The sequence below is a fragment of the Barbus barbus genome (genome assembly GCF_936440315.1).
Source record: "Barbus barbus genome assembly, chromosome: 42".
NCBI lineage: Eukaryota > Metazoa > Chordata > Actinopteri > Cypriniformes > Cyprinidae > Barbus > Barbus barbus.
Genome location: NC_136720.1, coordinates 3,653,689 through 3,680,474, shown reverse-complemented (window position 1 = coordinate 3,680,474; position 26,786 = coordinate 3,653,689). Strand labels below are relative to the sequence as shown.

Here is a 26,786-nt window from a genome sequence, read left to right as displayed (position 1 = left end):
AAGTAATTTAAGAGTCGTTCCCCCTTTAGGTCCAAATTCCTAACAAATGTCTCTTTCAGACTAACTCCAGTGAGCTCTTCAAAGTGAACAGCCATGCCTATCTCATCAAACAAAAATGGCCAGTCTTCCAGTAAGTATTTGATTTCTTTCCCGTTGTTGACCTCTTTGCGTTGGGTGTAGAATGTCGACCTGGTGAGCTGTTTAACCACATCCTGGTTTGGGGCATTTTGTTTAGACAGGCTTTTCAGTTCGTCTCTGCTCTGCTGTTGGCTCTCTGCAGTCTCCCCAAGGGGCATTAACTTCATTTCCCATTTGATGCAACTATAGGTCTCCTGGATTGGAGCTCTTTTTTCAGCAGGCATTTCATCCGTGTCAGATTCTGCGTGCAGTTTTCTTTTTCTGCTTTTTGTTGTTGTGGAGCGTTTTGCATTTTCAATTCTATTTTGGAGCTGTTTTATGAGGGAATGGTACCCTGACCCAAATATGTCCCCTTCAATTACATCCTGCAGTGATTTGGGATATGTAGCCACAATTTTTTTGGCCACAATAGTGCTGTGCCTTTTACTTATGTCTGATGACTTCTGCATCATTTCGCGTACCACAATCCTCACCATCTCCCTCCTCTTCTGTGGACTTGGACGCTTCCCTCTCTCTAAGGACTGGATCAATTCTTCTGGAAACTTCTTCCATGGAATGTCAAAAGTATCTGCCCAGTCAACATCTGGGCTGCGAGAGGCACTGGAAGAGGTTGATATTGGTGAGAGAGACCGAGAGGATGAAGAAGGTCCTGGTGAGACTGAGGGAAGAGATGAAGCACCTTCCTGGATGAACTGTTGCTATCCTGGGTAGTATCCTGGCCTTTAAAATACACACAAATACACAAAAGATTATTAGAGACATACACATTTCAGATCAATGTTATTTCCTTTTATGGCTGGCTGCATCATACTTACATTTTACCTTCCATGCAGCCACAGCTTTCCGTGCTTGAATGGGTCTTAGCGCTGACAATAAATCTGCCTCTGTTATATACTGCAAGTCAGAGTATGTCTCTACCCCCTATGCTAACAGTGTTTCCACTAACATGTCTTTTGCCACATCAGATAGGTCAGGCAGGACCTCACGGATGGAATCGTGTAGAAAAGCCATTTCTGCATGATAGGGAAAAGAAAAAAAAAACAATCATACATTTAGCTCACATTTCTAGCAAGCATATTAACTATATACATGTTCACCTATAAACTATACACATAAGTACCTGCCATTATACCTATAACAACAAGCTTGCTCCAGCTAACGTTAACGTTAAATTGACACGACAACGATACATTATCCAAGAGGCAAATATCACCGTATTACGTGCATTATTGTTCCCCAATGTAAACAAAGCAAAGTCGTTATGAACATAAGACACTATGTGTGGTCACTTACCAGCATAAAGTTCGTCTTTTGTAGTTGTCTTCTGTCGTTTTGCAGTTTGTTTTACTTAGATATCTCATCGAACGTGACGTAATGAATATGGGCGACTTGGATATGGATATCCAAATCCTACAGGCTGCAGCGATAGGCTTCTCCGCGGACTAGAACGTGTGTTATCTCACCTTGGCAACGAGTCTATAAGAACCAAAGAATCCAATGAGGATGTCTGAACTGAAGCAGAAGCAGAAGCAGAAAAAAATAGAGATTTTCAACGATTTTAGGCTACTTACCAGAGACACTTTGCACTGGTCCTCCAACGTTCTTCAGTGTTCATTTACCCAGGGTGTTTTGTTTGAACATTCCCCCTAAAATCATTGCTAAAACAATCCAAATACTGCTCACTGTAACAGAAGGACCAGGCTCCTCCCAGAGCCAGTTACCCTGATCCACTTCACCTGAGTTTCAATCACCTGCACATGCACCTCATTATCACCAGCCACATTTAAGCTCAGTCACCAGAGTCACCAGTTGTCCGATTTTGGGATTGCTACCTGGACCATCTCCGCTCATCTAGAAGCTGATTATAGCTACCAGTTAATACTTACCTGTTATTACTTCCCTTCTGTCTTGTCATCCTCCAGTCATCCTCTTCTCCCGTTCCTGGTGTCCTGTTTGTACGCTCGTTCGTCTCTGCCACTTTGATGCTGCCGCTCTACTGGATCTGTCAAGATAGAGAGACGAACTGTTACTGTGACATTCACCTCACGTTAATCTCACGGATTGATACTCACCAAGTCTGAAGACTCTTCACTGCTCCTGTGTGCCGCACACTTCATTAATAAACACTGTGTGATTTAACTTACCTTCTGTGTCCGACCAGTTCCGTTACACTCACCTTTCATAAAATAATAACAGGCTAAATAAATAGGCAACATTGAAGTGACAGTCTTTCTTACAGCATTTTGGAAACCATGCATGTTTTTATTTAAGTCTACAGAATTTAATTGTAATTTTAACACAATTTCATTGCCATTTATACTGTATTGCAAAAACAGTGTTTGTTTGTCAAAATAACATCAATATGTCTTTTACACAGAGAAAGTATTTTTAAAAAACATCATTTTGATGTTGAATTTACAGTTACATTTAGTTTAAGATGTTACTAAATTACACTGTAAAGTATACAATGTTTCACTGTAATTCAATTTACAGTATTTTAATGTTGTGATTTTACAGCATTTCACTGTTATTTTAACGGACATTTTTTACAGTGTATGCCTTCACAGCCCAGCTGACACTAAGCGACGAGCACAGCACCCATCGTCAGAAGGAGCTGACACATGCCCAAAGCCACATAGACAAGCTGGCAGTGAAAGTCCAGGATGATTTCAGCATCATTTCAGCCCTCGTCAGCATCACCATCACTGAGCAGAACGGAGTCCCCCATCCAAGAATTGCCACGCAATGGAAGAAGTAAATGGCCGCAAACCAAAGCATCGCCAGCCTTCACCACAGAACTCTTCCCTTCTAACAAAAGAAGAAAGCCCTCCATGCGGACCCCGAAACTGCACATGAGATGACTCTTAAAGACCTTGACAAACTGGCTAAAACATCACCCAGTTTGACCGAACGCGGCAGAAGGCCAAGATATCCAGAAGTGGAAGTTCACGCGACTGACAGAAACAGGTTACACCTCCTCAGACCTACATCCAGTCCTGAGAGTCAATGTGGTGCAAAGGTCCATGAACAGGTGCACGGCTGCACTTCCTCGGACCTTCAAACAGAACCACCAGAGAAGAGGGACCCAGGCAGCGACAGTGCTGAACCTGACCAAGGTTAACACCCAAGCTGGGGATCCAAAGGCTGAGGAAAATTAGAAACCACCATCCTGTCTGATCCACCTGCCATCTGACCTCCATGATCCACTGTTGTCTGAAGATGCCTCCAGGTGAACATCTTCAGCCAAAAGGGGAGATTCTGTAACATCTGCTTATGATGCTTGATGGTCATTGGGACTTTATGTCGTAAGAGACCCCTTTTAGCCTTTTGACATTTGCATATAATTCACAGACCTGGCCCCACATTCGACCTTTATATGGGTGCTAAATTGCCAGTGGTTGCCCCCCACTGTCAAAAAGATGTTAGACAGACTACTATCTGTTCTCTCCATGGGACTTCAAACACATTCCAGAGAACTAAATGACCCTCGATACCAGACACCAGCAGCCTGGCTGACCAGTGGACTACCTCCACGAGTACAACACATAACACGCACGCATAGAGACATTTCCTTTATTTAGACCATAATTAATCAGTTACAAATGTATCTGGTATAGGCATGTGTTGTTTGTATGTTTCCTTATTATATTAGCCTAGTGACCACTCGTTATTTGTATTAGTAAGCTCTAAACACTCATATTCAGGTGTATGAATGTATCTCTGGTTTAATATCTTTTAGATGTCTCTTTCTTGATATCAAAATTACCTGCTCTTTATTTCTCAAACAATGATGTACACTGTGACATTGTGAAATGCATCATACTATTCTTACGGTACTGTGGGAAGAATTAAACCGATTGAGCAGAACAGTCAAGTGAGAGAAAGAAACACTTTCCCGCTTAAAGTATGTGCCTTGTTATTGGTCAAACTGACCAAAATGGGTGTTACACTGCCCACAGTGTGGAAAAAGATCCGCTCAAAAAGGAAGCCTTAAAATTCACATGCGAATTCACACTGGAAAGAGCCCTTATGCTTGTTATGAAACACAAGGATGATGGAAACAAAGATGCAAGTAACCAGTTTATTGACAGACGGTGAAATTTATTTTTTATTTATTTAACCTTTATTTAACCAGGAAATAATCCCATTGAGATTCAGAATCTCTTTTTCAAGGGAGTCCTGGCCAAGACAGCAGAATAATAGTTCCATATTAACATATACACTGAAAACAAAAACAAAAAACATTTAACAGAAAAAAAGAACAATTTGCAATCCAACATCATCTCAACATAATTACCAGTTGCGCTCAGTAACACCACATGTGCATTTAGTACTCAGATAGTCCTTTATCCTAATTTTAAACTGTGTCATTGTTGGTAAATAGTCCAATTTTAGCTGGTTCTGCAATTTATACCAAGATAAAGGTGCAAAAACTTTAAAGGCACTTTCACCAAAGACAGTTCTCGTTCGTGGAATGTCATATATGATTTGCCCATATGATCGAAGATTACATTTCCTAGAAGTGACTTTAAGAGTCAGAAGAGAACATAGGTAAGTAGGCAGTTTATACAGTATGGCCTTAAAAAGAAAAGTATACCAGTGTTCCAGCCTGCGATTGTGCAAAGATAGCCAACCAACACTCTCGTACAGGCTACAGTGATGAGTACGAAAACTAGAATTAGTTACAAATCTTAGTGCTGCGTGATATACTGAATCCAGCATTTTCAATGAAGATTGATTTGCATGCATATATAAAATATCACCATAATCCAGCATTGACAGAAAAGTTGCTTGTATAAGTATTTTTCTCGCACCAAAAGAGAAACAGCCTTTGTTTCTATAATAGAAACCCAATTTTACTCTAAGTTTTTTTGTTAAACACTCTATATGCTGCTTGAAGGACAAACTTTCTTCTATAAGGAAACCAAGATATTTATAGACAGATACTCGTTCAATTTCCTTCCCATCTAAAGTAACAATTTGACAAGCATCGTCTATTTTCCTTGATTTAGAAAAACACATCATTTTGGTTTTGTCTGAATTTAATACAAGTCTCAAATTATAAAGATCCTTCTGAATAATGTTAAAAGCAAATTGCAGATCTTCCAAGGCACTTGTCAAGGATGAGGCAGAACTATACAAAATTGTGTCATCCGCATAAAAATGACACTGTGCTCTTGTTATATTCTGACACAAGTCATTTATATAAATAGTAAATAAAATGGGACCCAAAATGGACCCCTGGGGAACACCATTTTGTATAAGTAATGAGTTTGAAGACACACCATCAACCTGAACACATTGTGTTCGGCCACTCAAATAGTTGGCAAACCATTTGACAGCTTTTGGAGACATTCCAATATCCACCAATCTCTGAACCAGGATATAGTGGTCAACTGTGTCAAACGCCTTTGAAAGATCTAAAAACAACGCAACACAATATTCTTTAGAATCAATAGCACTTATGAAATCATTCAACACCTTCATAGTGGCAGTCACAGTGCTATGTTTTTTACGAAAACCCGACTGCAAATCATTTAAAATGTTTTTTGTTTCTAAATAATCTTTAAATTGGTCACTTATAAGCCCTTCTAAGACCTTGGCTAAAGCAGATAGCTTAGATATTGGCCTATAATTATTTAGATTTGATGGATCCCCACCCTTTAATAAAGGAGTGACATAAGCTGACTTCAATACACTAGGTATTAATCCAGTTTCAATAGTCAAATTGAAAATGTGTGTCAAAGGTTCTGCAATATGTTCAGCAGCAATATTTAAAAAGTATGGATCCAACCCATCAGGACCAGCGGATTTCTTGGTATTTAACCTTGTGAGAGCATCATATACCTTCTGCTTTGCAATAGAAACAAGATCAAAATCGATAGGTACATTTTCCCTAAACAAAGAATAATCCTCTTTACTCCTCTGTTGGTGTGTTGTATGCTCAAACAACGACCCAGAAGATATAAAATACTGGTTTAGGGAATCTAATATACTTTTCTTGTCTGTAATAGTTTTATCATTCAACTTCAACATATTTGGCATAACAGTATCCCTAGAATCAGAAGACAGTGATTTTATAACTTTCCAAAATTTAGAGGGATTCGCTGAACTGTCACATATCTCATTTACATAAAAATCCGATTTTGCTTTGCGTATTTGAGAGACACATTTGTTTCTTAAGTACCTAAAATGTTGCCAATCTGAGCTATTTTTGGATTTCTTTGCCATTGACCAAGCAAGATCACGCTCATGAATTAGATCAGACAATTTCTCTGAAAACCACGGATTATCTCGCCCTTTGATCTTATATTTCCTAAAAGGAGCATGCTTGTTTATAATATCCAAAAATTGTGATTTAAAATATTGCAACGCTATTTCTGGCTCCGGGATCAAATTTACCCTGGTCCAATCACAATGATTAAGATCAATTAAAAAAGCCTGTTCACAGAACGACTTCAAATTTCTCTTAATTATAATACGCGGCTTACATTTAACTATCCTAGTATCTCTCACACCAGCAATAACGCAGTGATCACTCATATCATTTGCAAAAACAGCAGTAGCTTTGTATTTCTGCGGCACATTTGTTAAAAACAAATCAAGAAGCGTAGACTTTTCAGGATGTTTCAAATTTGGCCTAGTAGGCGAGTCTATAAGTTGGGTCAAATTCGCTGAGTCACAAAAACTTTTAATTAAATCAGATGCAGGAGTTAGCCAGTCCCAATTTAAGTCACCCATTAAAACTAATTCGATATATTTCATAGATGACAAACAATCAGACAATAAGGACAATGTATCATTTGGCGCAGAAGGAGGTCTATAGCATCCCACAACTGTCAAAACACAATTCTGTGATAATTAAATTTTCAATGCTAGCAATTCAAATTGTTTAGGCACAGACTTAGATAATTGTACTGTTGCCTGCAAACTATTTTTTACATAAATCGCCACTCCTCCACCTTTAGCGCGACGATCAGTACGAAATACATTATACCCCTCCATATAAATATAATTATCCGGAGTGGATCTACCCAGCCATGTCTCAGATAACACCATAATATCAGCATTTGTCAATTTGGCCCATATTCTGACCATATCAATTTTTGGCAATAGACTTCTCACATTTATATGTACAAAACCAATAGCAGACCTATTTAAAAAATCAGCAGGAGTTTGCAACGATATCATATCAGACCCAGGACCTGGATTAGGTTGCACAGTTCCTGACATCAGCAACATAAGTGTAATGATACATTTCAACATGCGTGTATTAAGACAGTGCTTTCTGCAACTTTTAGAGTCACCACTCATTGTGCTTTTGGGCCAAGAGTTTTTTGATGGAATAAAACAGTCATTTAAAAGGAACAAGCTTAAAAGATGTTTCAAATTTCCATATTGTGAAACCAGGCTCATGCTATACATCCAGTCCTCCTGACTGCCAACCAAATCCTGTGTATAGCCAGTAGCCTTTGATCGTGGTAACAAATAAAGTGCATTTAAGGAAACATTATATTCACTCACTAGGACTTCCCGATACATTTCATACTCCGAGATTTTAGTCAAACAGAGCAAAGACAGGAAGGCAAGAATCATACTCGCCATAATGGAATTTGCACACCACAGAGCAGGGTAGTGTAGCTAGTAGAGCAAGGTTATAGCTGATAGCTAATGGAGACCCAGACTGTAGATAATAGCTGATGGAATGAAGACCAGGCAGTAGATGAGACCAGCATATAGCTGGTGGAGACCCAAACTATAGCTGGAGCAGGAGTCCAGGCTGTAGTTAGTATAAACTCAAACTATAGCTGGTAGAGACCCAGACTATAGTTGGAGCAGGAGACCAGGCTGTAGTTAGTGTAGACCCAAGCTGTAGCTGAAGCAGGAGACCAGGCCGCAGTTAGTGCAGACCCAAGCTGCAGCTGGAGCAGGAGACCAGGCTGTAGTTAGTATAAACCCAAGCTGTAGCTGGAGCAGGAGACCAGGCTGTAGTTAGTGTAAACCCAAGCTGTCGCTGGAGCAGGAGACCAAGCTATAGTCAGTGCAGACCCAAGCTGTAGCCGGAGCAGGAGACCTGGCCGCAATCAGCATAAACCAAGCTGCAGCTGGGTCCGGAGCTGATGCAGAGCAATGCAGGTCCACACCGAGAACTGATGAACACAAAGATCCAGGCAAGCGCCACACCCCTGGAAACAGTTCTCCAACCCAGACAAAAACAGTTCACAAGTCACAGGGTGAGCCGCAATTTTCCCTTCTCTTTTTTTTTTCCAATTTTGTTAGAGAGAATGTTAAAATACAAAAAAAAGAAGTATTAAACAAGTTAAAACAAATTAAAACAAACAAACACTAAACAGAACAAAGGATAAGCTGCCATCTTGGAAAGTGAGAACAGGAAGGGGGAAATGAGCACATGAACCTTTCAAAGAGCCACGGGAGGCCTCAATGTCCATGAGATATAAAGCAATTACTGCAGGATGGGCGAGAAACGCAACAAAAGACAGCTGAAGACTCTATTCCAGAGTCGCTCATTTATCCACCAGAGAACGGTGTGTTTTAGCAGCGAGTATCTCAGCTGTTTTCCCTCTGGCTGAGCCTGAGAGCCACTACTGAAGCAGAAATTAACAGAAAGGATGAATGAAGTCTCTCGGATGGGTAGGTGGTGCAGGGACTTTGATGGTCAGCGTGGTGATGAATGGTGAAGAGTGATCCAACGTAGAACATCCAAAGACACGATAACCAAGACAAGACAAACCAGAGTTTCCAAGGACGAACACACGATGAAACAATCCACTGACATCAAACAACGATCTGACAAACAGGAGAGATTGCAGTGAGTTTAAGTAGCCAAGAGAAGATGAGCAGCAGCTGGAGAGGGTAATGAGAACAGGTGACGGGGATACAAAATAATGAGGGCTAAACCAAATCAGACAGATCGATGGGGGGAGACAATGGAAGAAACCAAATCAGAACAATGACAAATACCAGAAACACAAGGAGACATGTAACACACAGACCTACACAAGTACACGTGACATGAAGAACACAATGGATTCATAAACCGTGACAGTACCCCCTCTCCTAGGAACGTCTCCTGGCGTTCCCAGACTCCCTTACCTGTCGATTGTAATCATCAATAAGGGAGTGATCCAGTATGTCTCTAGCAGGTACCCAACTTCTCTCCTCCGAACCGTAACCTTCCCAGTCCACCAAATACTGGAATCCGCGTCCCCTCCGTCTTGAGTCCAGAATACGATTGACCGAATAAGTGGGTTCCCCATCTACGAGTCGCGGCGGTGGAGGAACCGGGGCTGGCGGATTAATGCGTGCAAAAAAAACGGGTTTGATTTTGGATACATGGAACACGGGATGGAACACTGGAGGAAGTCTGAGGCGGACTGCCACCGGACTAATGATTTTGGTGACAGGGAACGGGCCAATGAATTTCGGAGCAAGCTTATTAGACACGGATCGGAGAGGAATGTTCTTAGTAGAAAGCCACACTTTGGAACCAACGACGTATACGGGAGGCCTAGACCGGTGGCGATCGGCTCTGGCCTTGGTGCGCGCTCCCACCTGGACTAGAGTCTCGCGGGCTCTAGTCCAGGTGCGATGACACCTCTGGACAAAGGCGTGAGCGGATGGGACCGCGACCTCGGATTCCAGACTAGGAAAAATTGGTGGCTGGTAACCTATACTACATTCAAATGGGGATAGGCCCGTGGATGATACTGGTAACGAATTGTGGGCGTACTCCACCATAGAAAGTTGTTGGCTCCACGAGGAAGGATTCTTGGCAACCATACATCGCAACGTTCTCTCCAAATCCTGGTTGGCTCTCTCAGTTTGACCATTGCTCTGAGGGTGAAACCCAGATGACAGACTAACAGTCGCCCCCAATAATTTGCAAAATTCTAGCCAAAATTTGGACACGAATTGGGGTCCCCTGTCGGAAACCACATCCGTCGGGAGGCCATGTAACCGAAAGACATGGTCAACGACTGTAACCGCTGTCTCCTTGGCTGAGGGTAATTTGGGCAAGGGAATAAAATGGACCGCCTTCGAGAACCGGTCCACCACGGTCAAAACTACCGTGTTACCCTGGGAGGATGGGAGGGCGGTGACAAAATCTAGTGCGATATGGGACCAGGGTCTCGAAGGGATCGGCAGCGGTTGAAGGAGCCCATCCGGGGGTCTATTAGAAGTCTTACCAGTGGCACAAACTGAGCAAGCCAAAACAAAATTGTGAACGTCGCGAGCCATACGAGGCCACCAAAATCGTTGCTTGACCAAATGTGTGGTGCGACTGACTCCTGGATGACAAGCCACATTGGAACAATGCCCCCACTGAATGACGTCGGACCGTAATCCCTCTGGCACAAATAAACGGTTCGGTGGGCAACCGACCGGAGGCGTTACCCCTTTTAAGGCTGTTTTAACCTTCGATTCGACCTCCCATGTGAGTGTGGAGACAATAAGTGTCTCTGAAAAAATGCACTCGGGAGTGGACGGGCGATCGGAACGGTCAAAAATGCGCGATAAAGAATCAGGTTTGATGTTTTTGGAACCCGGGCGATACGAAAGAGTAAAGTCAAAACGTCCGAAAAAAAGTGCCCACCGAGCCTGCCTGGAGTTCAATCTTTTAGCAGTTCGGATATATTCCAAGTTCTTATGATCGGTCCATACGATAAAAGGTACCCCCGACCCTTCTAACCAGTGGCGCCATTCCTCCAATGCTAACTTGACTGCCAACAACTCTCGGTTACCAATATCATAGTTACTTTCGGCAGGCGATAGACAGTGAGAAAAAAACGAGCAGGGATGCATTCTGTCGTCTGTCGGAGAGCGTTGCGATAACACTGCACCTACCCCCACCTCTGACGCGTCAACCTCCACCACGAACTGACGTGATGGATCAGGTGTAACAAGGATGGGAGCCGAAACAAAGCGGCTTTTAAGTTTGGCAAACGCAGCCTCGGCTGCGTCTGACCACCTGAAGTTCTAGTTGGCTGAAGTTGCGAATAAAACGCCGGTAGAAATTGGCAAACCCCAGAAACCTCTGTAGGGCCTTACGGGAATCTGGAGTTGGCCAATCCACCACAGCCATAACCTTGTCAGGATCCATGCGCATTCCCTCAGCCGACACAATGTACCCTAGAAAAGGAACAGACTGTGCATGAAAATCGCATTTCTCCGCCTTGACAAAAAGCCCATTCTCTAGCAGCCTCTGAAGCACTCGTCGAACATGCTGCACATGCTCCTGGAGAGATAATGAAAAAATCAATATGTCATCCAGGTAAACATATATGAATCGATCGACCATATCTCGCAGCACGTCATTGACGAGTGCCTGGAAGACCCCTGGGGAGTTGGACAAACCGAAGTGCATGACCAAGTATTCAAAGTGCCCCCTGGGGGTGTTAAAAGCAGTCTTCCATTCATCTCCCCTCCTAATGCGGACCAAATGATAAGCGTTTCTTAAGTCCAATTTAGTGAAGGCCGACGCTCCCTGCAACCTCTCGAAAGCTGAAGATATCAACGGCAAAGGATAAGTATTCTTTACCGTGATATTATTCAGCCCTCGGTAGTCAATACAAGGTCGCAGAGATCCGTCCTTCTTCCCCACAAAAAAGAACCCCGCCCCCGCTGGAGAAGAGGAGGGTCGAATGAACCCCGCTGCTAGAGAATCAGAAATATATTTCTCCATGGCCTCCCTTTCTGGAACTGAAAGTGAATATAACTTGCCCTTGGGCGGAGACGTACCTGGCAGTAACTCTATTGCACAGTCATAGGGACGATGAGGAGGGAGAGAATGGAAGAAACCAAATCAGAACAATGACAAATACCAGAAACACAAGGAGACATGTAACACACAGACCTACACAAGTACACGTGACATGAAGAACACAATGGATTCATAAACCGTGACAATGCTTGCATAGAGTGTGGAAAAAGTTTCATTAGAAGAGGAAGCCTTAAAAGCCACATGACAATTCACACTGGAGAGAAGCCTTACACATGCCCTCAATGTGGAAAGTGTTTTACACGTAAAGCAACCCTAAATGCCCACATGAAAATTCACACTGGAGAGAGTCCTTACACCTGCAAACTGTGTGGGAAGACCTTCTCACAAAAAGGAAATCTTAAGACTCACATGAGAATTCACACTGGAGAGAGGCCGTTCATTTGTGGCCAGTGTGGAATATGATTCAGAGGTAAAGCAAACCTCAATTACCACATAAGGATTCACTCAAGACAGAACTGTTTTATATGTTATCAGTGTGGGAGAAATTTCACAGACAGGAAACACTTTAAGAAACATGTAATAACTCATACTGAAGAGAAGCCATTCTCGTGTCTTCAGTGTAAAAAGAGTTTTACATATCAAAAATACCTGAAACGTCATTTGCAATCTCATTATGGAAAGAAAGTACAGTATTCTGAATGTGGCAAAATGTTTTAAAAAAGGAGAAATTTCAAAAATCACCTGCACATTCACTCTGGAGGAAGGCAATTTAATTGTGATCAGTGTAATAAAAAAAATATTTTGCCATCACACTTAAAGATACACCTAAAAAGTAATGCAGATGTGAGACCCTATTTGTGTTTAAAGAGTTTTAAATGGCTCAGCAATTTAAAATGGCACCAGAAAATAGGTATCTGTGTGTAGGACAAATCTGATTGTCCACCTTCCTGATCATTTGCATTATTCACCTCTGTATACTAGATGAGCCTTGGAGAGGATTTTTATTTTCATGTCATATGTACATATGAGTGGTTGTAGTAAGCACCCTCAAATTTCAATTGTATAGTGGCATTGGTTCATTAAATATATTGAAAAATCAAAGTTAAAGCGGTCATCGGATGCTCATTTTCCACAAGTTGATATGATTCTTTAGGGTCTTAATGAAAAGTCTATAGCATACTTTAGTTAAAATTTCTCAATGGTAATGTAAAACAACACCCTTTTAACATGTCAAAAACAGCTGCGTTCACATCAGCCGTTATGGTGCATTTCCCTTTAAATGCTAATAAGCTATGCTCACCCCGCCCCTCTCTTCTGTGGGGTTACGCACAGTTCTCTGAGAGACTGTAAACTTATGACGCATTCATCGTGAAACTTGCTAACTAGCACATTATTAGGAAAGGCGATTTGCAAAATTCATTAAAACAACTCCTACTCACTGGAGGTGAAGCTGGATTACGAATGGTTCGCGCGAACATAGATACATTTAGGTAGATCGGAGGATTTATTTCCTTCAAAACAAAGCTAATCCACTGCTCTTCAGTGGCTCAGATGTTGGGAGTAAATTACGACTGCTATGTTCATATTACATCCAACAACAAAACACCTCAATCGTTTAAGAGTAATTCTGGTCTACACCTAATCCAGCGTCGAACAATGGTGGACTGTTCACAGCTCACTCAGGGCGGGTCTAAGGTAAAACACCAGTGTCAATCGACAATTGTGGGAGGGGCCTTGGCCTGTGTGACGTCATACAGCCAAGAATCTGAGAATGGCTTGATTTGAGAAAGGGTTCATGATTTATCAATATTTAAAAAAAACACTGGGTGGATCATTATAGGGTGGTTGTGTACACACGCTGCCAACACTGATGGGTCCACAACATACTGACTATGAGAAACTTTGCAAGTATATGTCAACTTATTCTACTAACCCTAAACCTACCAACAGTCTACTCTGAGAGCTAGTAGACATGTAGTTGCAAATTAATGAGAATTAGTTGACATGTAGTTGCTATGTAGTTACAAAGTTACCTATAGTTAGTAGAATGTCTAAAGTGGAATATCAAAATAAAGTGTAACCATCACATTTGACACAACCTGTTTTTTCTGGAACCTCGCAATATAAAAAAGTAAGCACTGATAGGAAGGAAAACAGCTTAAACATTTAATATTGTTGATGTTGAAAAAAAAATATTGGTAGCAGTCTGTGCTGTTGTGATTGATTAAAGCAGGGGTCTTCTAAACTCGGTCCTGGAGGGCCGGTGTCCTGCAGAGTTTAGCTCCAGCTTGCCTCAAAACACCTACCTGAAAGTTTCTAGCATGCTGTAATGCCAAACCAGCAGAGGGAGCCCTCACCTGAATACTGACTGTGCTCCACTCCCTCTGCTTCTCTTATCATTTCCTGTTTGGAACATTTATAAGCATGCTGACCTTTTTAGACCATGCGAAGTATTGCCAGTTACACTGCCTTACCAAGCGTTCATCCTGTATTTAGTTTGCCTTGCTGTGTATGATTCTGCCTGTTTATCTGACCACGATTGTTCTGGATTCTCCCTTCTGCTGTGCCTGCCCGATTCTTCTGATGTTTGTGTTTGGACCTTATGCTTGCCTACTCGTCTTTGTCTATTGGAACAACTCTGTACTTGTCGACAGATCGGACTGCTATCCTGGTATTGACCCATTGCCTGAATTCTCGTTTCTGCCTGTTGAAAGTCTGCTTAATAAACTTCTGCTTATGGATTCTAACCCAGCCTCAGCGGCCTTATTACAGAATACTTCGCCTCCTATGAGTCCAGCGGAAGTTTCAAACTTACAAGCAGCATTTGCTTATCAAAATGAGTTGCTGAAGGGTTATCAGGAACAACTCTCTAGTCTGCAATCAATCAACGAGCACCTGACACATTACATACGGGCACTTCCCTCACCAACACCTAAGATGGTAAGCTTTGCTCTTCCTGATAAGTTTGATGGATCTCCTGAACAATGTAGAGGCTTTATTCGTCAAGTGAAGATCTACTTAGATCATCAAGATGATAAGTTTTTGATGACTTTGTTGACCTGTAAAGCTATCGACTGGGCAGCCGCTGTTTGGGACACAGACTCACGGTTTAGATCCTCTGTTGATTACTTCATTCATCAACTCCAAGAAGTGTGTGAGTATCCCGCTGGAGGGAAAACTGTAACAACTCAACTCCTATACATCTCACAAGGTACTCGTACTGCCGCTGACTATGCTGTGGAGTTTAGAACACTCACTGCCCAAAGCGGTTTTAATGATATTTCTTTAAAGGCCATATTCCAGCAAAGTCTTAACATTGATCTGCAGGCAGAGCTAGCTTGTAAAGGGGAGGATCTACCATTTTCCGATTTTGTTACGCTTGCTATTAAAATAGACAATCTGATGAGACAAGCACCCAAACGAAGAGGCAACAGAGGCATCCGACACGACTCATTAATTCCACCCCGGGATTCGTCTACAGCAGAGACCAAGGCGAATAGTGAGCCCATGCAAATTGGTGTTTCAAGATTGTCTGAAGATGAAAGGACAAGACGTAGACAACTTCGATTGTGCTTTTATTGTGGGGAGGCAGGCCACGTCAGCATGGGATGCCCACACAAGTCTCAAAGCGCTCAGAGGGTGAATATTGAATATTTTTCTCTGCTCGATAATAAATTATTCTTGCTTCCCGTTACCATTAATACTGAACATATTTCTCTTGAATTAACAGCGATTATTGACTCTGGAGCCGCTCTTAATCTAATCAGTGAAAACATCATTGAAAAGTACAGTCTTCCCACCCAACCATGCAAACCCCCAATTAAGATTAGAACCATCGACGAAGCACTTCTTGGGGAAGGAATCACTCAAAGAACACAAACTCTCACTCTGAAAGTTGGACTGTTTCATCAAGAATCCATTACCCTGTAATGTTGTTAACTCTTCTAAACATGACGTTATTCTCGGTCACCCCTGGCTATCCATCCATGACCCGAACATTTCCTGGCATCATGGTGAGCTCACTCAATGGTCCACATTTTTTATGAACCGCTGTTTTGATTTACTGCCGCAACCTTGTCTTGCAACCAGCATCGAAAGTCCAGAAAGTCCTTCTTGCTTCCATGACTTATCTGAAGTGTTCAGTAAAACCAAAGCCACTAGTCTACCACCACACCGACCAGGGGATTGTGCCATTGATCTACTTCCCAATTTTTCTTCGTTGAGAAGAAGGATGGCGGACTAAGGCCTTGCATTGATTACAGAGGACTCAACAATGTCACTGTCAAGTTTCGCTACCCACTCCCTTTAGTTCCATCAGCCCTAGAACAACTTCGTGAGGCCACCATATACACCAAGCTTGATTTAAGGAGTGCGTATAATCTTATCAGAATTAAGGAGGGAGATGAATGGAAAACAGCCTTTCTTACCACCAGGGGGCATATCGGGTCATGCCTTATGGGCTTGTGAAGTGACATTCAGCCAAGTATGGTGACCCATACTCGGAATTCGTGCTCTGCATTTAACCCATCCAACGTGCACACACACACCGTGAACATACACCCGGAGCAGTGGGCAGCCATTTTATGCTGCAGCGCCCGGGGAGCAGTTGGGGGTTCGGTGCCTTGCTCAAGGGCACCTCAGTCGTGGTATTGAGGGTGGAGAGAGCGCTGTACATTCACTCCCCCCACCTACAATCCCTGCCGGCCGGAGACTCGAACCCGCAACCTTCGGATTACAAGTCCGACTCTCTAACCATTAGGCCACGACTTCCCCTAACTCATCAGGTGTTTTCCAATCATTCATCAATGAAATATTCAGAGACCTGCTTAATAAGTATGTGGTAGCCTATATTGATGACATCCCACAGGCTTTCCTGTAGCTCAAATAGTAGAGCATGGCGCTAGCAACGCCAAGGTCATGGGTTCGATTCCCAGGGTAAGCAAGAGCTGATAAACTGTAACTTGAATGCAATGTAAGTCGCTTTGGATAAAAGCGTCTGCTAAATGCATAAATGTAAATGTAATCTACTCCAAATCAGAAGAAGAACATATCAACCATGTAAGAACTGTTCTCTCTCGACTTCTAGAGAATCAACTATACGTTAAAGATTGGATCAACTCTGTACTTGTCGACAGATCGGACTGCTATCCTGGTATTGACCCATTGCCTGAATTCTCGTTTCTGCCTGTTGAAAGTCTGCTTAATAAACTTCTGCTTATGGATTCTAACCCAGCCTCAGCGGCCTCATTACACATGCCTAGTAAGAGCTTGATTAGCTGGTTCATGTGTGTTTAATTAGGGTTGGAATTAAACTCTGCAGGGCACCGCTCCTCCAGAAACGAATTTGGAGACCCCTGGATTAACTGTTTAAAGGGGAAATCGGATGCCCGTTTTCCACAAGTTGGTATGATTTTTTAGGGCAGGGGTCGGCAAGTAAGTTTGGCATTGGAACCCAAAAAAATTCTGCCACTAGATGGAGGGCCAGAACGTAGTCAAAGGACAATTTAAGAAATTAATTGATGAAAAATGCAACTAGAATTGCCTGTGACATACTGCTGCAGTGTGAGCTGTGACTCTGTGTTAAATCCTGTAGTAGGACAGTCATTAACATAAAGCCAAATTTGTGTGGCGGTGACAGGCAGAGTAGGCTATCTGAGCGGAGTGGAGCGTCAACAATTTCCCCTCTGCGTTCAGAGCATTTAATAATCACTCCGCGCTCACTGATATCAGAAACACCGCTCTGTGTCTAAAGTATTTCAGTATGTTTGAAATATCACAGTTCTGTTCATAACGTATATTAAAAAATAAAATAACTAGAGTTTCAACGTGGTTTATTAGAACACTTTTTTCCAACCACATGACAAGCTAATAACATGGTTGTCAGCATTAAAAGGTATAATTGCTGCTTTTTGCGGTGCAAATTGTTTTGTGGTAAAAATAACAGTACGTTTTCGTCAGTTATTTTACCTATGGATCGATGCATTTCTTATAGATTTCTGCTCATTCGATATTGGATAGAGATTAAGTAGCACCGTAAGATTACAAGTTTTTTGAATGCATTATAGAGAGAGTGACTGCGTGTGAATAAGTGTTGTAGTAGTTGTTTAAATCATTCTTTCAGCTGAAAATATTAAATATCTAGAAGGAACAAACAAATTCCTTGAACTATTATAACTTCCTGCTCATGTCACTCACATCATTCAAATTCTTTCTGATTTGAGTGATCCTTGAATCAGCATTGGGGCCGTTGGTGAAAGTGAGAACTCTGATTGGATGCTCAGTTTAACAAACAAATCGGTGCCCGAATTAAAGTGGAAGTGATGAAACGAGCAAGTAAATAAATAAATATTATGTAATCTTACCCAAGCATTACAATATGCAAATATCAAATAACAACATGAGCAGCTTAAATCTGAGGCAGAAGGAAGCAGTTCCGCACACAAAATGTTTTTTTAAGACACTACATAGTTGTCTCTTTATTTACATACTTGTGCCATTGAACTGTTGTATAAATGCAATATCACACTCAGCCATGCAATATGGCTCTGTTTCAGAAGTACTACATGTGAGATATTGCTCATATGTGACCCTGGACCTCAAAACTAGCCTTAAGTAATAGCCAACAATACATTATCTTTTTCTTTTATGCCAAAAATCATTAGGATATTATGTAAAGCTCAGGTTCCATGAAGATATTTTGTAAATTTCCTACCGTGAATATATAAAAACGTAATTTTTGATTAGTAATATGCATTGCTAAGAACTTAATTTGGAATTAAATACATTTTTTTGCACTCTCAGAGTCCAGATTTTCAAATAGTTGTATCTTGGCAAAATATTGTCCTATCCTAACAAACATCAATGGAACGGCTTATTTATTAAGCTTTCAGATGATATAAATGTATAAATTTCAATTAAAAAAAAAACTGACCCTTATGACTGCTTTTGTGGTCCAGGGTCACATATATTATTATATATATTATTTAGCCATGTCTTGAATCCACACTTCAAGTGGTTAAGTCGGGAAACAACAACAGTTATTGGATTCAGGAAACAATGATAGCTGAAATTGAAATGTTGAAATGCACTTGCGACCATAGATGGCTAATTATGGTTTTGGGGAACACTGGCCTGGGGTGCGTTTCCCAAAAGCATTGTTAGCTAACTATGGTTGTAAGTTCCATTGAACTCTTTTGGTAACGACGGAACTTGCGACCATGGTTGCTTTTTGTAAACGCACCACAGACTAGCACAGTGAATAGGACTTGTTCTTATCTAAACTACCAGTGTTACAGTTTAGGAATAGTTGCATTAACACTGTGTTATTTCTCTGCTATACTATACACTCTGTTCGCAAAAATCAACCCCCCCCCCCCCCCCCCCCCACACACAAAATATCACACAGTCTTTTTCATTGCTAAACAGGTTTATTCAAGGATAGTCTGCTACATTGTTTTCCAATATAACTCCTTGAACAAAGAGAAAGACAGTTTAGTTATTCAATTACATTTATCTCCAATTTGTCATATTGATCCAAGAATTTAGTTTTGTATATAATTTTTTGAAAACACTTCCACTGTATCATTAAAACAACAAAAATATACAGATTACAGAGATTTCCATTTTTCTCTGCATTAATTAATTCATTTGTAGTGCCTTGTAGTTAATTTAGTAGTTTTTCCAAAGTCCTTTTTCATGAGTGATATTTTTATTTAAAATGTCCGCAATATCATTGTTTCACATGTAGATCTTTAAAGACAAGGAGGTGCTTTCAAAACATTTACATTTCTTTATCATTCATACAGAGTATTTTGATAGAAAAGCAGGATCTTAATGAAGGATCTTTTCAGAGTTGCTGAGCTTTCTTAAAGACCCATGGTGATCGCCGCAGAGTGTTGGAAGTCCAAAGATCTGCGCCTTCTACGTCTATATCCCACCTCACATGACTGAAAATGACAGACAAGAAAATAAATCTTTCATTAAATACATGCTTTCTACAATGCAAAGGCTGCTGAATGTGTTTTCTATTAAAAAGATCTGTCATAGAAAGTTCGGCCCCATTTTATATTAGGTGGCCTTAACTACTATGTACTTACATCAAAATAAGTACAGTGTAGTTATTGTGTTCATATTGTATTGTAAAACACCTTTGCTGCTATCGAGGTGGGATACGGATAAGATTAGGGACAGGTTTGGTGGTATGGGTAGGTTTAAGTGTGTAAAGCAGGGGTTATTTCTGTGTTACAGACCTTCAAATAATCACAGAAGTACTGGAATAAAAGTTTATAGGTCGGATATAAACACTGCTGTCTACAGAAGCGATCAAAATAGAATAAATCACCTTTTTGAAAGTGACGATGATTCAAATAAAGATTGTATCAATTACAACGTAACCTCAGCAGGTGGAGACAAGTGACTTAAAATGAGATTCATTCAAAAAACATTGATTCATTCAGGAATAAAACAAGCAAAGTCTTTATGAGCAAGTCATGAATATGAGTTATGAATCATTTGTTTTAACTTTTTTTTTTTTTTATCAATTCATTTAATATTGTATTCTATAAATGGACTGCAGCAATTTTTTCTAGAAACTTGCATATAAATTACATGTTTTTGTTTTTAGAATCATGGTGGGAGAATAGTGATATCTATTTTAAAAAATAAAATATTGATACAATATAGATAATATAAATATAAAAAAATAATACTTCTAAAGAAATTTGTGAATTATATTTGCTCAGGAATGTTTTTAGCTTTAGCATTTGGAGTTTGTTCAATACTCTTGAGTATGAATGCAATTGTTTTGCATCAATATAGTAAAACAAACTTTTAATCCAATTTTTAGTTCCAGATTTTTACTCTTAAAAAATGTACAGTCCCTATATATATTTTTTTATTTTTATTTTTTTTTTATTTTAAATAGAACAAGGACAAGCAAGACTTAGATAAGTAAATTGTATTTCTAAATCAGTAAATATGCTAATATTGTCTTAAAGTCTGATGATGCAAATTGTAATTTGTGGCCCTTCGCATTTTATGTACTTTAAATGCGGCCCGCTTGGCCTCTGAACTTGAGTACCCCTGGTGTAAGAGGTGGGTCAACAGTTTAATTATAAATGTAATTACAGAAATTAAATACAGATGTAATTACATGCAGGTATTTTAAAATATAAGTACAATGTAAAAACATGTATGTACACAATAAGTGCATTGTATCGAACGATTAATTTAAATGCAAGTACATAGTAGTTAAGGCTACCTTTTATAAACTGGGACCAAAAGTACATTTTTACTTGAAGGTTAATTTCAAAGCAATGAGTGGTCCATTCAAATTTCCTGTTCAAACATACCTGTGCACATCTGCCATTGTTTACAAGGCAAAGATGGACTTGACAGTGCAGGAAGATGCGGTCAGAGCTTCCTGAGAAGGTGAACATCCTGAAGGAGAAATGGCTTGTTGTACCATTACCATTCTGAAGGACCTCCACTGTGCCATCTTGAGGGTTGGGGCATCTAGGAAGGGAAGAGAGTTTTATAAAGGAAGGCAATAGAGGGAAAATTGTTGCATGACATGATCAAACAGTTTTGTTGTACTCGCTCAAAAAATTTAGTCAATTAACCATGAAAACATCAAGACCACTCACTCTCTAATAATTAGACTCCAACGAATATCATGATCAATATCATTAACAGGTGTTGCCCAGCAGTTGTCAAGAACTGTTGCGATTTGATTTACATCCACTCCTTCCACCTCAACAGCCACATACATCTGCTGGTTCACTTGTATTTCCACTTCGCCTTCATATGGGCTGGTAAACTGTGCATCATGGTAGGGAATCATACGAATCTCGTATGTGCCCTGGCCAGGAATCTCCTGACTTATCACACTATGGGCAAAAATGTATAATATCATCAACCGTGACATACATAATTGGTAATGTGATAGCTCATGGTTCATGCCTTACTAGACTCATTTCACCAACCTTTCACTTACCAGCCTTGAGCCTTAGGCACTGTCACAACAGAAAATAAACCGAATAGCAGACTTACTATAACCACTCTATCCTTAATCAAAACCCTAAACTCATGTTGCATCAGGTGGAAATTCTCTGTTAAGTCCAAAATGAGATAACTGATTTGATTATTTAGAGTATGTAATAAGCAGCATCTGTCATGTTCTAAAGAATGTTAAATGTTCTAAATTGAATGTCATTCCAAAAGGTTAAAAACATGAAGATTTACCAAAATCACAGTATTGCTTTGTCTCAATCACTTCAATTCGAAAACTCTTCACTGTTTAAATACTACACTCTTGTATTCAGAAGGTACTGAGTAGCCTTACCCGCCTTCAGCTCGGATACCCATGGGCATAGATAGGGTCTGGATCAGAGGATATGCACAAGAAAATGAAATATTCATCCATCTTTCTCTTGAAATGATGCTCTGAGCATTGCTTCTCAAATTAGACTGAATGGCGTTTTGGTAGATGAAGTGAGTCCTGTTGTTCTATGAGGACATGAACAAATCTCAAGATACAGGTCAACTTACATCTATACAGCTCTAGTGATGAAACAAACATTGAAAAATCATTACTGTCAGTGTGGTCCCACATTTGTGCTCTTCGTTGTCAAAATAAAACACAAGTCTGCCATCCTCAAGGGTGCCTCTGCAGGTTGGGTCATTTAGGTGAAGGGTCTCAGGAGAAAAACCAGATTCGAAGAGCTGGCAGCGGGATAGAGATAAGGAGCCAGTGCTGCTAGCACAGTACTCCTCAGCATCTAAACAAATATAATAATAAATAAAAAAAATAATAATTATTATTAAGGTTTTTTTTTTTGGGGGGGGGGGGGGGGGGGGTACTTTTGCTTTTATTTCTATAGGACAATGGGGTAGTGGCTCAGACTTAAGCCGGGCTCACACTGTGCGATTTTTAATAGTCTTTTGCGATTGTTGCTTGTCACACTGTACGAACATGATCCCCATGTCAGACTGTAGGATCTCAGTTGTCTTAATGTCAGACTGTACGACAGTCAAGACGCGATAAAAACGGACGTACTCAAGAAGACTTGTCCGGAGTTTTTACGTCATCAATACGTGACCCGCGTTCTCTCGCTATAATGGTAGCTAGCAAACAACAGCAACGTGTAGCGTTAGTTTTATTAATTACATGCCTTGATGTTAAAAAAAAAAACCCAAAAAGACGACGTGTGTGGAGCAAGTCATGGCTGGGCAAAAGAGGACTTTATGGACTTCCAGTTCTACAGAGCGAACTTGAGGTAATTTTGTTATTCGAGTTTAAACATCCTGCCCCTTAATAAATAAACTTTAAGTAAACTTTACTTTGTATCTATATTGTTTTTACAAATAACGAAGTTGGAGTTTGAAGTTGTCGCGCTAATTGCGTCATCAAGTTCAGTGCTCCTATTGGTTCTTGGTTTGACGGTCGTCGTAGGAGATGTCACACTGCAGCAAAGTGTCTGAAATCTTCTGACACTGCCAGAATTTAATCGGAGGAAAAAATTGATCGCAACGGCCATTAATCGGCGGTCGGTGAACATGTCAAACCAGCGATCTAGACAACCGATTTTAGCCTAGGATTATAGGAATCTTTTAGGATTTTCAAAATTTGTCTCAGACGACCAAATCGTGGCCAAAATCGCACAGTGTGAGCCGGGCTTTAGACAACGCTTGAACCATGCTATACATCGAAGTGCTGCCCATGGGGCTATCAGCTCTGAGATCTGATTAAAACTTTGGGGGATATTATTTTCTCATCTATAAGACTCGTGACCAATTAAGTGACAGGTCGATTGTCGCTGCTGTCACCACTGTCGCGCTTGGTTTCAGCAACCAGCTCCACCCACATCCCGCCTTTTTGCCCATTTTCGATTATCCGGAAGTGATGCGAAGCCAAGATGGCGACGGCCGTCTCCACACACTTTGAGCTTAAAAAATGCTCTTCAGAAACCAACAGTTTTTTTTCCAGTCTGTGAGTTCAGCCCTCCTGGATGCAATTCAATAGAAGACGACACACAGCGCTTCAGAGAAAATGCATTTGGATAAAGCGGCGTTTGGATAAATATGTAAATATATATTGCATGCTTTCCTCTCAGTAACGAAATAAACACAACAAAAACTGACAGCAGTGTGAAAGCAGCAATTAAAAATGCATCTGATTACAACGATGTGGATTTTTGCATGAGCTCTGCTTTTCAGTAACGTAACGTTACTCCAGTAAAGTATATTCATTAAAATAAATATTTTTTATTAGTGGGACAAAATAATTTAATTAAAGTGACAGTTTGATTTACAGAGATCAAAGGTTGATCTAGCTAAGGACTGTTTTGGTTATCATAACCCTATAAGGTATTTTAAGACATTATGTTGTGAATAAAGTTCATCCAAAGCGTTTTATCACTTACCTTTATTTTGTTTCTTATCTATATGACTTATAAAAGGAGATGTCAGGCAGAATGATGCAGTGTTGCCAACTTAGCGACTTTGTCTAACTTCTTGGAAGGGAGAGCTGGTTATGTATTCTTAAAGGGCTGCGTTTCAGTCACTATTTCATATTTATCCCATTGACTGACAACATAAACAGTAAAATATATAAAGCAAAACAGTTTTATTGAGAATTTGGCTACATCAAAATACAGTATGAGCACAGAGAGACAAACAAATGTAAAAGGTAATATGACGCGATTACGTCATGAATATGCTAATTAGCGCATGACATCATATAGAGACATTTAACACAAACTGGCTTTAGCTACTTTCCATCAAAAGAAGTTGGCAACACTGGAATGATGTGTCATTCAGTTACTTTTTCATGTTGCTAATTAAATGCTGAGAGAGTGTCTCTGTCTGTCATCTCATTTTGTGTGCCAAATACATCTATTTGTATAATGAATTGGAAACAATTTACAATAAGGTATAATATAACATTAGTTAATGTATTAATGAATTAACATGAATGAACAATGCATTTATTACATTTATGTATTAATCTTTGTTAATGTTGGTTAGTAAAAATACAGTTGTTCATTATATGTTCATGTTAGTTCACAGTGACAACTTGTGATTTTTATAAATGCATTAGTAAATGCTGAAATGACCATTAACTAAGATTAATAAATGCTATAGAAGTATTGTTAATTTTTAGTGCATGTTATCTAATGAACCTTATTGTAAAGTGTTACCAATTAATTGTATAATAATGGTAATTACATAATATGCTTTTCTAAAGCTGAAGTGACCTTTATTAATGTCAGAATATGTATAACTTAATATTTTCACTAAGTGTGAATAATCAAAAAAAGTCTACTGATTAATCAGTTAAATAATCGACGATTAGTCGATTAATAGTTCTAATAATCGTTAGATTAATCGATTATCAAAATAATCATTTGTTGCAGCCCTACACAGGAGGCTGTTCAAAACCTGGCTGTGTCCCAGTGCACCAATCACATAGTTTGACATAAAGTGACATTATTTTTGTCCCAAATCATTGTTAATGTGCATAATGCCGGAAGATCGAGTATTGTGCATTTATCAGCACAAAGTTTGTGTAATAAATTCTGTATACTTCATACAGTGAGTCGTAATACAGATCACATTTTCTCTTTATGTTTGCTCTGTTTTTTCAAACTCATCAACACCACTTTGTTCATTCTTGTCATACTAAATTCTGTTTTTATTTTTGCTGTAGTTTTATTGACTTTGTTCACCATTGTTAAGGCTTGTAAGATTAGTGCCTAAGTGTGCCTAAGCCGATAAGTCATTTTTAGCGAATCAGCGTGCTGTATTCACCCCACTTCTTAAGAAACTCACTCTTAACCCAACTCTTTCAGGGAACTATAGACCGGTTTCCCTTCTACCTTTCATTGCAAAAACACTTGAACGAGTTGTGTTGAACCAAGACTCTGCCTTTCTCACACAGAACCACCTCTTGGACAGCAACCAATCTGGCTTCAGAAGTGGACATTCGACCGAAACTGCCTTGCTCTCAGTTGTTGAAGCCCTAAGACTTGCAAGAGCGGCTTCCAAGTCTTCATTACTTATCTTACTGGATCTGTCCGCTGCGTTTGATACGGTTTACCACCAGATCCTCCTGTCAACCCTATTGGGAAAGGGCATCTCAGGAACGCACTTCAGTGGTTTGAGTCTTAAGCCTGTCTTATACTTTACGCGTGTGCAATACGGACATGTACATGTACAGCGTGGATGCGGACTACTTGTATTTATACTACCGAAAGTATACGCTGGTGGCCCGCTCCGCGGACATGTTCCATACATGCACAGTAGATTGGCTTGAGCAGTAAACAAACATGTAAACAAACAATTGCCCAGAGGTATTGCACATCTGGCTGTCTTTATATTGTTTTATCAACGGATTGTACAGGTTCGGGTAGCAACAATGTACAATTGGTGCTTTTGTCACCTACTGACCGCGCACACCCTCCGATGACGATTGTTACATCATGCATACCATAGTGGACCCTAGCGGACTCACGCACGTGGAAAGTATAACACAGGCTTCACCTCTCAGATAGGTCCTTCAAAGTATCTTGGAGAGGTGAGGTATCCAAGTCGCAACATCTAGCTACTGGGGTGCCTCAGGGCTCAGTTCTTGGACCACTTCTCTTCTCTGTCTACATGGCATCACTAGGTTCTGTCATTCATAAACATGGCTTTTCATATCACTGCTATGCTGATGACACTCAACTCTACCTCTCATTCCATCCTGATGATCCGAAGACAGCATTTCTTGCTGAATGAAGGACCATCACCTTCAACTCAACCTAGCTAAGACAGAACTACTTGTAATTTCTGCAAACCCATCACTTCATCGCAATTTCACCTTCCAGTTAGGCTCATCAACCATAACTCCTTAAAAAACAGCCAA

General features: G+C 40.3%; 2 protein-coding genes across 2 annotated transcripts in view; both read right to left on the bottom strand.

The window, feature by feature from the left end:
* The window catches only part of LOC306861123 (uncharacterized protein), a gene marked incomplete at its 3' end in the record, with an annotated part of 730,281 nt that overhangs the window by 356,703 nt on the left and 346,792 nt on the right, over positions 1-26,786 (bottom strand). The gene's annotated exons all lie outside the window — the stretch shown is intronic.
* LOC306861597 (uncharacterized protein) overlaps positions 19,294-26,786 on the bottom strand; it is a 31,378-nt gene continuing 23,885 nt past the window's right edge. Inside the window, exons 37-41 of the mRNA XM_079403967.1 lie at positions 22,475-22,659; positions 22,224-22,387; positions 21,526-21,768; positions 21,232-21,394; positions 19,294-19,827 (exon numbers count right to left, since the gene is read on the bottom strand). Coding sequence (XP_079260093.1) covers positions 19,747-19,827; positions 21,232-21,394; positions 21,526-21,768; positions 22,224-22,387; positions 22,475-22,659 — 836 coding nt within the window. The 3' untranslated portion in view covers positions 19,294-19,746. The remainder of the gene's footprint in view (positions 19,828-21,231; positions 21,395-21,525; positions 21,769-22,223; positions 22,388-22,474; positions 22,660-26,786) is intronic.